We start from the raw sequence: 12,739 nt of genomic DNA on the forward strand, positions 1-12,739 counted from the left end.
GAAATATCGGTATAAATTTGCTCATCTCTACTAAATTTTACCAAAACAAAACTCATTAATAACCGAAATTAATAGGGGAGATGAATCGGTTTGCCTATGTGGAGGCACGCCTAAATTCTGACGAGGCCTTTGTTAGCCGCGACAACAAGGTGAAAATATACGATGGTGACCAAAAGGTACGTTGATTTGTTAACCCAATCCAGTCGCATTCTGATGAGACCATCTTTCAGACGGAGTTCGAGGAGGGGGAGGTCGTCCTCACAACGCACAGACTTTTTTGGGGCCGTCCAGGAGAAATAGCCAGAGCCGCCGTAGCTCTTTGCTTGCCACTCAGCTATGTGATATCCTTAAGCGAGGAGACCACTGCCTCAAACTTTTTTGGCCGCAAGACTCGCATTATTATGCACCTTCGTCCTCCGGCGCCAGACAAGGGACCTGGTCCACTTGACTACAGCCGAGCCACGCACATAAAGCTATCCGGAAAAAACGGCTTGAGCATAGAATTCCACAGTGCCCTCAAGGAGACGCTCAATGCCCGCGTTTGGGAGATAGCCCTGGTTAGCGACACCATAATAAACAAACCTGCTTCCAATAGTTTGGGCTCCAGCTCAAGTAACGATAGGCTGGCTCGCATTCAAAAGCGAACAGGAATCGGAGGCATCGAGCGGAATTTAGAGGCAAAGGCCAAAGAAACGGATGAAAACATTGCATTGGCCTTCCAAGATCTTAGTGTGCTGATGGCCATGGCCAAGGATATGGTAGGATTGTCTAAAACCATCAGCAGCAAAATACGAGAGCAGAAGGGAGAAATATCGGATGATGAGACGGTTCGGTTCAAATCCTATTTAATGAGCTTGGGAATTGATGGTCCTGTAACGAGAGATAACTTTACAAGCAACACTGCATATTTTAACAGTTTGGGGCAACAGATTTGCGAAATGCTACTGGATCCCATTGAGGTATGTAGGATGAAATTCCATGTAACCTTGTGAGCGGGCTTATTTGAAGCCTTTTTTTTAGGAACACGGAGGAATGATGTCCTTGGCAGATGTCTACTGCCGCGTAAATCGAGCTAGAGGACTGGAACTGCTTTCGCCTGAGGACCTTTTACACGCATGCGAGCTTCTCAGTGGACCCATTCGCCTTCGAAGCTTTCCCAGTGGTGCACGAGTCCTTCAGCTGGAATCCCACGACGATGACGTGGTCGCTCTCGACACACTAGAAAAAGTTGAAACAGCTGAATCTATGGCCGTAGAGGAATTAGCCAAGCTGCTTGGCATTTCTCTTTTGCTGGCAAAGGAGCGCCTTTTGGTAGCCGAACGCCTTGGGAAATTGTGTCGGGACGAATCTGTTGAGGGTCTTCGCTTCTATCCCAATCTACTACTGAATAAGCAATGATAACTCTTATTTGAGCTGTTACTAACTAGATAAATTAAACAAACAACATGTGTTTTTATGTTCCGAATCACCTTCATAAATTTTTGAATTATTTTTTTTTGAAGTACCTCAGTTATAGTTATTATACTATTGAAACTTATTAAAGCTCTAATTTGTTAATTTCGGGGAGTTTCTGAAATCACAATTTCTCAATATTAAAATCCGAAATTTCTGATATTAATTTTGGAGATGAAAGCAATCCAATATACAAAATTATAGAAAATTATCCACTTAAAAATAAGCTTTCACGGCACAAATCTGTTTCATATTTATACCCGGTACTCGTAGAAAATATCTGCAAGTAGTGTTTGGTATTTAATGAGCAAATGGGTTATCGTTTATGTGCATATGCATAACAAAATTTTTCGCGAAAAACGGCGCTTACGTTATCGAGAGCTCGATATATTCATGATCAGGACTCCCTAAGTTGATATGAGCATGTCCGTCTGTCTGTCCGTTTCTACGCGAACTAGTCTCTCAGTTTTGAAGCTATCGTCTTGAAACTTTGCACACACCCTTCATTCCTTTAGTATATAAGTATATAAGTCGGAACGGCCGTGATCGGCCAACTATATCCTGTAGCTGCCATATAAGTGATTGATCGAAAATGCTACTACTTTAATGTTTTTAGAATTAGAGAGTTCAGAGTTCGGAGATGGGCCGACTATATCCTATAGCTGCCATATAACTGAACGATCGGAAATAACCCAACGTTTTTTTGAAGATAGAAAGTTGGAACTTCGTACAGATTAAATTTTTTGATCAGTTGAGCTACCAAATTTCATAACGATCGGCCGACTATATCTTATAGCCGACATATAACTGAACGATCGGAAATGGTATTTGGTAAAAATACAAACTTTGGTATTTTTGAAGATAGAAGCTTTTAATTTTAGTAAATTTCGTCCAACTATATGGGTTGGGTATTGAACAAGGGTATATGAACTTCATCTCCGCCCAAAATTAGCTTTCCTTTCTTGTCTCTCTACAAATTTGAAATACTTTTCTCAATGGATAATGTTTGGTGAATCTTAAACCGGCACCAGTGTCCCTTAGAGGCCTTTTTTTTGTAGAGCCTTGCGGTGATACTTCCCCAGGTCGACCAGGTCAACTGAAACCATAAAAGTAAAAAAATTTCATTAGTTTAGTGTAATTCCTTGTGCTTGAACGATCGTTTAAAAGATTTTTTTTTTATGCATACGGGAACGTTTTATGCTAAAAATTAACTTTTTGGTCTCTAGAAATTTCACTTAAAAATTCATTTCGGCAAAAAAAAAGTTTGTGCGTGAAAAGTCGATCGTTCAAGCACAGAAAAATTTCATTAAGAACAGTTTGCAGCCAATCCATATCACCGCAAAGTCATTTTTCAAGAAACACCATTTCGAGATATTCGCGTTTAAAGTTTAAAGTTCAATTCGGGCCGCGACGAGGCGCGCGGTTAGGAGCGCTGTAACTTTTTTTTGGGAAAATGTACTCAAGGAGTTATTCTTTAAGATAAAGCAATAAAAAAATTTTTGATTTTTAGAAAATAAAAAAGGTATATAACCCCTAAATGGATGGGAAAAATTCTATATGAATTGGGAATTTATTATAGTTAGTTAAGCGATTTCGTTCAATTAAATAAGAGCTTTATATCTAATTTTATTACTTTAATCAATTATTTTTTTCTGGTACACTGAATTACACGGCCCTCATGGTAAAATGGCATAGATTTCTTCTCTTAAGGCACCGTGGAAAACGAAGTTGATAAAACCTACGTATGCTCTGGTCTTTGGTTCAAGGAAGACAAGAGGTTAGGTTATCCCTACAATTTTTACAATTTTTAATAATTGTGGAGTAAACAAAATTTTAATACGGCCAAGGGCCTCGTTGCCAGTGCTATACCCACTAAGTTAGTTTAGTTTTGTAAACTGTGGGAATAATAATAATAATAATAATAATACGTCTTGTGTGATAATACTGTACTAAATGAACTATAAAACCATATTTTACATGTTATGTATTGGTGGCCCTGATGAATGGAAACTGATCGAGTAACTACTCGAACTGTAACACGGAGGAATGATGTCCTTGGATGATTTATATTGCCGCGTCGGCAGTGCTGGGGACTAGGACTGATTTACCATGAGGCGAAAACGCATGCGAGTTCCCAAAATTTGTTTAAAATTTCCCCCCGGTGTATTTTTCAATGACAAAACTATTTGATCTTATTCTTTTCACACTTTATTGATTAACGGAGCTTTTGCTGTGACTTTGTCGGCGCTTAAATGGTATATTTATTTTTCCTTAATTTTCTTTAATATTTCAAGAGTTCACTTCGTAATCAGTTTAATGAAAGTTTCTACAGTCAGGTATTTTGATAAGCAATTATTGAATTGAAATTACACATATATATTAATAGTTTGTTTTGTGTTTACAGATATAAATGGCTTAGTCTGCTGCTTAGATTGCTCCGCACTACCTTAATAAAGTTTCGAACTATGCTTCAATAACCCTTTTATCGGTCAATACATACATCTCAGACTTGCATATATGTATGTAACTTCGTACCCCGATTGGCAGCTCCTTGCTTGAGTAAGGTAATGCCACAACTATAGCAGCTTCTTGAAGCTTTCATTCATTCATTCACTCCGCTGTAGTACCATGTTCTCTATTCGTTTATTCTTCTTAAATCACAATTATTTAATTTTAACATTGAGTAAATTATGCTTGAATCTGCGGTGAACGGTAGGGATACGGGTAGTGGTGAGGTTACTTTGCGTTTCTTTTATTTTTGTTTTACGAAGAACAAATCCATGCTAAACAGTTACAGCAAGATGTAACATAATAAAACTCGTTTCTTAAATAATTTCATTAAAAAAACTGGCGTAGTATAAAAACAAATCGTTTAGTCAAAGCGTTATTTTGTACACATTATTCAACCCTTCCTGTCAACTCTCCGCGCCTCCGCAACTTCGACTGCTCTTGACTCTACTTTATTGTACATTGCGCTATTACAAATAAATTGATTAAATAGATGCTGACTTTTGTATTCTTTCTTTTGCTTTTCGTTTAATGTTTTTGCAATTGGAAGTACTAAATTGGTTGAGGCTACGATTGTACATTAAAAACTAAAATGTTGCTTTCGTTTGTGAACTTAGGCTAGGCAATCGATTAAATATTTAGCAATAATAATATAAATAGTACAATATGCATAATTTTAATTTCTAAAATTAACCCTTATAACGGTTCAAATTTTCTAAACGTAATCGTACTCCGAATTAATTAAACATAATTTGTTTTCCATCATCTTATTGCTTGTTTTTGTTTTCTGTGACTCTCCTTCAGTACAGCTTAAAATTAGCACACTTATCGAACTAGTCTTAGGGTTTAACGAATCGGAGTTGGGAGCCAAGTTGTTAGGTATATTTTATGTAGTTTGAATGGCTATGATATATATAATTTTATATATATTTTGTGTGTATATACAACTAAATAAATATTTTTAAGAGTCTACACCTAGTTCGTTTCTGTCTAGAGCGCAGTCGGCAGGTTTGCAGCTAGGCCGACTCCAGGCCCTAGCTTCGTTGCCCGTGCCATTACACTTACAAGTACACATCAAAACAATTTAGGTATACGGGTATATACTATTTACGACAGTATGACAGTTAGGAAGTAGCCATAAACTATAATATCAGCAAAACCACAACGAGAAGCCTTCCTTTTCGATTGAGCTTCGTCTGTACGTCCTCACAATATGTATTGTTTGTATCCTTTGTCGTCTTTACTTCGTCATGTCAGTGGTTGAGCGCCTCCGATTGACCGCAGCCTGCTGCTGCTGCTTGGCCGCCGCCAAAGCCGTCAGAGCCCGCTGGCTAATGGTCCCCGAGGTGGTGGTGGCCCGTCCTGCGATCTGAATATGCTGCAGCTGTGGCTGCTGCGGCACCTGCACCTGAACCGCGCTGGAACTCGTACTCGGCAGTGTCTGGGACGAAACCGTGGAGGTACTCTGCTGGTTGAGTATTCGGTGTTGTTGCTGCAACTGCTGCTGCTGCACAGGAGCCTTCACCGTCTTTAGTTGAAGCTTTTGAGTAGACATCACGATAGGCGCAGTGGAACTGCTGGTGACTACATTGGCGGCTAAAAAAAAGGAATGGGGATTATGTTAATATACAAGTAAAGCAAGAAGGCGGATCAGCTTACCGTTCACAGGAGTCGTGGCTATTTTTAACGTGGAACCTCCAATTTGTCGCTGCGCAGTGATGAGTTGCCTACTGGTGGCCAATTGCTTGGCACCTACCACCTGGACGTTGCGGGAACGGGGCTGGATGGTGCCGACCAACTGGATGGCCGCGGTGCTGCCGCCACCAGCCTGAGCCTGGACCTGGACTGACTGCTGCTGCTGCAACGCCTGCTGGCCCACACCTACACCACCACCAACACTTGAGGCACGTATTGTTTGGGGATTTAGTTTCTGTACACCGGCACCGACAATTTGAGCTGCAAGCAGAAAGAGAGCAGAACGTGGGTGTGCGGGGAGATTTTGGATTGTTTTAGGTTGCAATGAAACATGTCGGAGGTCAGGGAAGCCGCCAACTTGAACGATATATGTACGAGTAACATGGTTGTGGTTATAGCTAATGGACTCTCAAATCTCAAACTGGTGGCATATGGATTAGATCACAAAGACACATAAACGGTTGGTTTAGTTGCATGAGGGATCGAAACGAGTTGTTAAAGGGTTTGTGTTGTATGTTTTGTTGTAAACGAGAAACGAAACAGAAACAGAAGAGAACAAAATTAAGCATGTTCAATCAAAGGAAAAGAGTTACGTATAAATAATATTAACAAGTGTAATAAATTGCAACGGGTAGCCGCGTCCACAGTCAGAATCAAATACTTGGTATATATCTTTGGCTGGGGCGGTTTCGCAGGGTCGCCCCTCCCCACCGATGCCACTGCCTGGGAAGTAGTTCATTCGAGAGGTACTTACCAATGGGTAGGGTCAGCATGGCTGTTCCGGCTCCTCCTCCACTAGCACCGCTGCTTGCGTTGCCTCCGGTGGCGCCGCCGCCTGGGACTGCTCCTCCGGCGGCATTATTTGTTATTACCACCGTCTGGGTGCCCGCCACAGCCGAGGGCAAGCTTACGATGGTGCCCGTCGCTGGCGCGTGTTGCTGCTGCGCCTGCTGGTGCTGATGTGGGTGCTGCTGCTGATGAGTTCCCGACTGCGTTTGCAGCGTTATCGTGTGTGGCAGTTGTTGCTGCTGGCTGGAAACTGGCACCGAGACCAGAACACTTCGCTGCTGCCCCTGTACTGAACCCGCTCCAGATGCCGCGTTGCCAGCAGTCTGTTGCTGAATACTGTTTCCGGAAAATTGCAGCGAAATGGGTTGGTTGAAACCGGGGATCTGCACTTGGACATTTTGTAGGCCAGCGAAGTTGGTAATGGCGCCCTGCAGCTGCGAGAGGTTGATGCCTTGCAGGTTTAGGGTGGCGGTGGTCTGTGGCTGCTGTTGCTGATGCTGCTGAGGCGAGGCAGACGGCTGTGGATGCGGACTAGACATTGGCGAGTGTATGGAGGAGGTGGCGGGGGAGTGAACAATCGTCTTAGTGATGAACTGTTGCTGGGCCTGCGGCTGCTGCGGCGACATGTGTGGCATGGCTACTGCGGATACGTTAGAGGTTACGTTACTTAACCGCTCCAGCAGCGCTTGGTTCTGGTGCGACTGCGACGATTGGGAGTGATCCGATCCGGAGGGCGAAGGTGTGGCTGCGTTGGTAAGTAAAGCGGACAGCGCCCCACCCGCACCACTAGAAGTGGATGCCAGATTATTGGGTACCGCAAAACCGCTGGCGTTCGAAGCGTTCGAGTCGCTGCCCGGCGAGGGTGCTGCCATACCCACCACAATGGCGTTGGGTGGCGCCGTTGTGCTATCCCGCCTTAGTGAGCTCAAGATACGCTGCTGCACCGGCCCCGTGGGACTTTGGATCCAGGCTGCAGCCGCCGCTGCGCTGTTTCCGGAAGAGATCACTGTGTAGCTGGTAGTGGGATTGGTCATCACGGCTGGAGGTGAAGCTAGCTGCGAAGCCAGCGCCGACATGGACACTCGAACAGTTTGGCTTCCGTCTGTTGAAGACTGGTGGTGCGTTTGAGGTGCCTGGTTGAGGTTGACGGCGATTAGATTCCCAGAGGAGTTTGTCCGAAAAGTCGTCGTGGTACCGGCTCCCCCGACAATCTTGCGGTTAGCATTCAGCAGGTTCTGCAGCACCTCGCTGGACTGTTGCTTCCGTTGAGCACTAACCAGCGTGGGGGTGCCACGGGTGGTTTGTAGATATGTGGCTGTGGCAGCGTCGGCGGTCGCGGGCGTAGTCTGCTGCTGATGTTGCACCAAAGTCAACGTCTGCGGTTGTTGCTGGCCCGTGGATGTGGTAAATGTTCCACTGGCAACAGGGGTACTCGTCATGGCAGCAGGTGCGCTGTTCAGCAAGTTCAAAATGGAGGCGTTGTTCGAGTTCTTCAGTGTCGTAGTGTTGGAGCTTCCGTTGTTGTTGCTCCCACCACCAGCGGCTGCCACTGCGTTGCTGTTCACCATATTGCCAGCTGGGGAAGAATTCGGTTTAATTGGCAAGCCATTTCCAGCTTCGAAAGTGCGCATGATACTTACAGTGATCTTGCTGCTGCTGCTGCTGTTGCTGCTGCTGTTGTTGCTGGTACTGGTTGGCCGAGTTCATAATGCTGTTCACTATGGCGTTGATGGCAGGATTCGGGTGTATGGCCGTGTGGTTGTTCAGGGTGTTGTTATTGTTGTTAGTGGCAGTTGTCTGTTGTTGCTGATGCTGGTGTTGCTTCTGAATAAGCTGCTGCTGTTGAACTTTGAGCTGCGATTGCTACGGGAAAAGACGCACAACCATAACATATGACTTGCACTCTGGAGATATCAGCCTTACCAGGATTGGCACATTGGAGTTGAGTTGGGCACGCAATGCGGAATTGGACCCCATCAACGAAGTGCCCTTCGGCTGCTGCTGCTGCTGTATAGTGGCGGGTTGAATGGTTATTCCAGAGTTCTGTAGTGCTTGGGCCAACTGCTGCGATTGTTGCTGGGTCTGTTGCTGCTGTACCAGAACCAAGGAACCATTGCTCAGGGTCACCGGCTCTCCCGTTGCCAGTTGTTGCAGTTGTATGTGCTGCTGCGGTTGCTGCTGTTGCACTATATGCGTTGTTGGTTGCTGCGGGGCCTCCACCGTATAATTTGGCGCTTGGAGCTGAGCTTGTTTTCTGAAAGTTAATATTATTTCATTAATATTTTAAATAAAAACAACGTTAAAAGGATGTGAAATTGGGAAAACGATTGGCTTATAGTACTGCAATCAAGGCGACTTAATGGAATAATGTCTCGCTAATGGAATTATGTCTCTCGTTTAGGATGGGATTTGAAGGGTATTGGATGAAAGCGGCATTGATGTTTTGTTTGATTTGCAATTGAAGTATTATTTGATTTTGGTTCGGGAGGGAAGTTAAACCTCTACGAACATGGCTAACCTGATTGCAATGTTGTCTTGGGGAGCAGGCGACTGTGGTGGCAACATGGTGTTTGCATGGAGCTGCTGTTGTGGCCGAAAGTTCTGCGAACCGCCAATAACATTGCCTTCCGCCAAGTTCAGAGTCTTTTGCGTGGTTTGTTGACGAGGCATGGCTACGTGATGCACTGTAGCGGACAGCTGCGGCTGGGCTTGGGGCTGTTGTTGTTGCTGCAGAGGTTGCGGCTGCTGTTGTTGCTGCTGCTGTTGTTGTTGCTGCTGCTGCTGTTGTTGCTGCTGCTGTTGCTGCAGAAGAAGTCGCTGCTCACTTGTCAGCCCCGTGTGGGTAACGATTGGCACATGTCCGGGTATTAAATGCGTGATCTTAACAGCCTTGCGCCCCTCCTCCGTGAAGATCTCGCGGAACTGTTGAATGTACCGATTGGCATGCACCCGAGTGCCCAGCGCAAAGCGACATGATTCGCCGTTTCGCTCTCCCTCTTTGAAGTCCCGGTCCACGTAAAGCTCGCCGAGGTACTCTGCATCGGACGGACGCTGGAATATAGACAGTTTTATGTGGTAGAGCGCCCGCCGACCTTCGCTGGCCTCGCGTTCTGTCTCCAAAACGTACTCCTCGACCAGCTGCGGTTGGAAGTTGTGCCGACTGCTGGGCTGGCAGCTATCCTTGGTGCCTTCGCTGAACTCATTCAGGGGCTCGAAGGTCTTGGCGTATTTCTCCACGCTGATCACGTGCTCTGGAACCTTCAAGTTCGCAGGATACTCCAAACTGGGCGGAAGTATGGGCCGAATAACTTCATGGGGTCGGCGGGGAACCTTGGAGGTGAACGAGGAGAGCATAGCCCCCACCAGCGGATTGTTGGTGGGTGCCGTTGCCGGGGTGACGTTGCCCCCGCCGCTGCTACTACCTGTCCGCGGTCTTTGTCGCAGACGCGCCAAGTAGTCGCACAGCTCCAAGCCATGGTGGTGCGTGAACTGATCCAGCTTGCGTTTCCGGTTAATAGCAGTCTGGGTGAACTTCTTCATTCGGCGCCGCAGCTCATGCGAGTTGAACAGCTGTCTCTGATGCTGAGCGTTAATAGCCTGCCTCCCAATACTGGGATCCGGCTCTAGGCATAGCGGCTCAGCCGTGGCCAACACCAGCTGGCTCTCTAAAGCCAGCTTTTCATCCGCCTGTAGCTGGCTGCCCATTTGCTGCACTTCCGCGAAGAGGGTGGCATTCGTGGGCCTCAGCAGGATGTGCTTCATATCACAGATATTTGTAGAGGTGGCAAATGTCTGGCGGAAGTCGCGAATCTGAACAATTACGCAGCCTGCGTAGAAAACATTCGGTTTTGCGTACACCCGCGTCCCTTCACTTCCGTCCGACAGACTGACAGTCTCTGCACACAGAAGATCCATCAAAAACTCCGGCAGCATCTCGCGATCGATACACTGCAGGAGCAGATCGTTTTCGTAGGGCCATCGGAGGACTTCCACAAGGCCAAACTCATGCTTTGCTTGCGCGGGTTCCGCCTTAGAAAGACTCTCGTCGACGGCCGCCAGCTTAGCGCGACTTCGATGGCCCCCAGCTGATCCGATTGCCCCGGATCCGGGGCCTTCGAAAAAGGATTCGTCCCTTGGAGTGGCAGTCCATTCGTTCGTAACAGGGTTCAGCACCAAGTGCTCGTCGTAGTGCATTGCAAGTGAGTATCCTTTGTTGCCGGGGTAAAGATTCACCACGATCGTATTGAGCTTCTCCCGTTCGACTAGCCGCTCCAGGGTGAACGATCGTGTGCGCTGCTTCAGCTATTTTAAAATGGAAACACATTATGACATGCAAAAATGACTGGATTCGGTCACAGCTTACCCCTGTCTCGGCGAAGTTGTTTAGGTCATTGCTCAAAAGCTGTAGGTACAGGTCCCGAATCTTCTCGTGCAAATTAAAGAACTTGGAGTTGCCCGAAGAGCCCGAGGTCTTCGCCGATGAATGAATATTGCTGTTTGAGGTGGCGGTGCCTGCTCGTGCTGATTGCGTCGACGAGGTGGCCAGACTTGCTGAGGCGGAGGAGGGCAAAGCTGAGCTGCGACTAGAAGAGCTGTCCTTGCTGCTGCTACTCGACTTCTGGCGCTTGTTGGGCGACGAAGTTGGCGAGGCCAGAACATGATGGTTCTGGGACTGGTGGTGATGATGGTGGTGTAAGTGATGACTCACTCCACTGGAGCTCGAATTAGACGACGAAGGCCGCTTCTCCGATTTCTTAGTGGACGCTGAAGCCGCCGACGGCGCTATAACAACCGCGCCACTGCTGAGGCTAGAATTTACGCCCGGTGGAGTCGATAGAAGTAGGTCGGGCACCACCGGGGAAGGCGACGTGATCGAGTTGAAATTCGACAGCGTCGTAGTGGTTGACGAGCACGAGGAGGGCGACGGGGCGATTGCGGTCGGAAGGCCAGTGGGCGTGGCTGACGTGGGTTCCGTGAGTATGGCCAGCGAGCCGCTGAGTGAGCCTCCTGGCCCCTCGGTGGGGGATTCTTCGTCATCGAAGATGCAGATGGGTGGCTGGGCGGGTATCTGGGGTATAGCCTGCAGTAGACTACTCTCCAGGTATGACTTGCTGCTTGTCGGAAAGCTGACCGTAACCGGGGACGACTGCTGCTGCTGCTGGTGCTGAAGCGTCGAGTGGATCTGGTGGTAGGACTGCGTCTGCTGCGCCTGCAGCTGGTGACTGGAGGGGGAGGACGTCGCCTGGTACTGGACGAATGACGGTTGGTGGACACTCACGCCGTGAGTGTGAACCACAGCATGCGCTAGTCCCGAGGCATGGTCTGCGCTGCTGGAACCCTTTAGCTTTTTGAGCGTGTCATTTATAATAAACTACAAGGTAACAAAGGGCATTCATTACAAAAGGTAAATAGGATGTGCAGGGGAAAAATTGGTCTTACATCGGCTTCTTGGCATGAGGAGTCCAGGCTTTGCATTGTGGCAAAGAAATGCGAGGGGGGTCCCGAATGAGGTGCACCCAATTACCGACGACATCCAAGCCAGCGCCGAAGACTGAGTTTGTTCGCAGGCCCTACTAGGATCGGCTTGGTTTGCATTGCGCTCGCAGGTGTCTGCCCTGTGAATTACAACTGCAGATGCAGAACCACAGTCGTCTCTTACTTTTGCTCGCTGTCCGCACCCGTCCGCGACCCGTCAACACTCACCTGACCGTGCTCCATTCCAGGAGAGCACCTCCCAGCAGGATCGGTGGCGGCGCTTGTGGCCCTGGCTGTGGCTGTGGTTGCGTCTTCGGAGCGCCCGACGAAAGTGTGTTCCTCACTCTTTTTACACTGCCTCCGCTGCTCTGAGTGACATTTTCCCCTGCCCCTCTGCCGTTGACTATTTCTGGTTCTGGCGTTGTTAGAAATAGAAACTCCACAAGTTCACACAGTCCACATGCAGGATAGCAATGCTTGTTTTAAGGTAACTCTTGGACTGGCAATGGCTTGTTTTAGGTCAGTTTGGTTTAAAACTTTGTTTCAGGCTTTTTGCAATGTAAATGTACTGTACGATTCGTGCCGTGCGAATGACAACAATCGTTATCGTTCGCCGTGAATGGCAACTCTGACCTAAGGTGTGTGCTCACTGGCTATGCACACTGTGTGCTGTTAGACGCACTGGCATCTGTTAACCCTCTGTTAACAAAGTCTGCGCCAACGGAAATTTCAAAAATCGTTTCAATGGGAATTTATGAATGGGTTTTCCGATCTTCTGAACCTATTTTGCACAAGAATCTATCTAGTAGCTCATAAATTT

At 47.1% G+C, this 12,739-nt stretch overlaps 2 protein-coding genes across 5 annotated transcripts; one reads left to right on the plus strand and one right to left on the minus strand.

Moving 5' to 3' along the window:
- The first annotated feature begins 15 nt into the window (after positions 1-15).
- Vps36 (vacuolar protein sorting 36) lies at positions 16-1,482 on the plus strand. The gene is made up of 3 exons (XM_017250603.3): positions 16-176; positions 231-959; positions 1,021-1,482. Exons 1-3 carry the CDS (start codon positions 81-83, stop codon positions 1,396-1,398), a joined length of 1,203 nt encoding a protein of 400 aa, XP_017106092.2. The 5' UTR covers positions 16-80; the 3' UTR covers positions 1,399-1,482.
- A 2,701-nt stretch (positions 1,483-4,183) lies between these two features.
- On the minus strand, positions 4,184-12,517 carry Spt20 (transcription factor Spt20 homolog). 4 transcript variants are annotated; one of them, XM_017250594.3, is made up of 9 exons: positions 12,148-12,517; positions 11,884-12,072; positions 10,808-11,815; positions 8,963-10,746; positions 8,368-8,698; positions 8,085-8,307; positions 6,410-8,020; positions 5,620-5,916; positions 4,184-5,556 (listed from the first exon to the last, which is right to left on the minus strand). In XM_017250594.3, exons 2-9 carry the CDS (start codon positions 11,917-11,919, stop codon positions 5,201-5,203), a joined length of 5,646 nt encoding a protein of 1,881 aa, XP_017106083.2. In that variant the 5' UTR covers positions 11,920-12,072; positions 12,148-12,517; the 3' UTR covers positions 4,184-5,200. The 4 variants fall into 4 exon arrangements, with proteins under 4 accessions (XP_017106083.2, XP_070135575.1, XP_017106085.2 ...); XM_070279474.1 differs by lacking the exon at positions 11,884-12,072; XM_017250596.3 differs by having other exon boundaries at positions 11,884-12,517.
- Positions 12,518-12,739: the final 222 nt, after the last annotated feature.

Source organism: Drosophila bipectinata, chromosome 3L, assembly GCF_030179905.1.
Source record: "Drosophila bipectinata strain 14024-0381.07 chromosome 3L, DbipHiC1v2, whole genome shotgun sequence".
Classification (NCBI taxonomy): Eukaryota; Metazoa; Arthropoda; class Insecta; order Diptera; family Drosophilidae; genus Drosophila; species Drosophila bipectinata.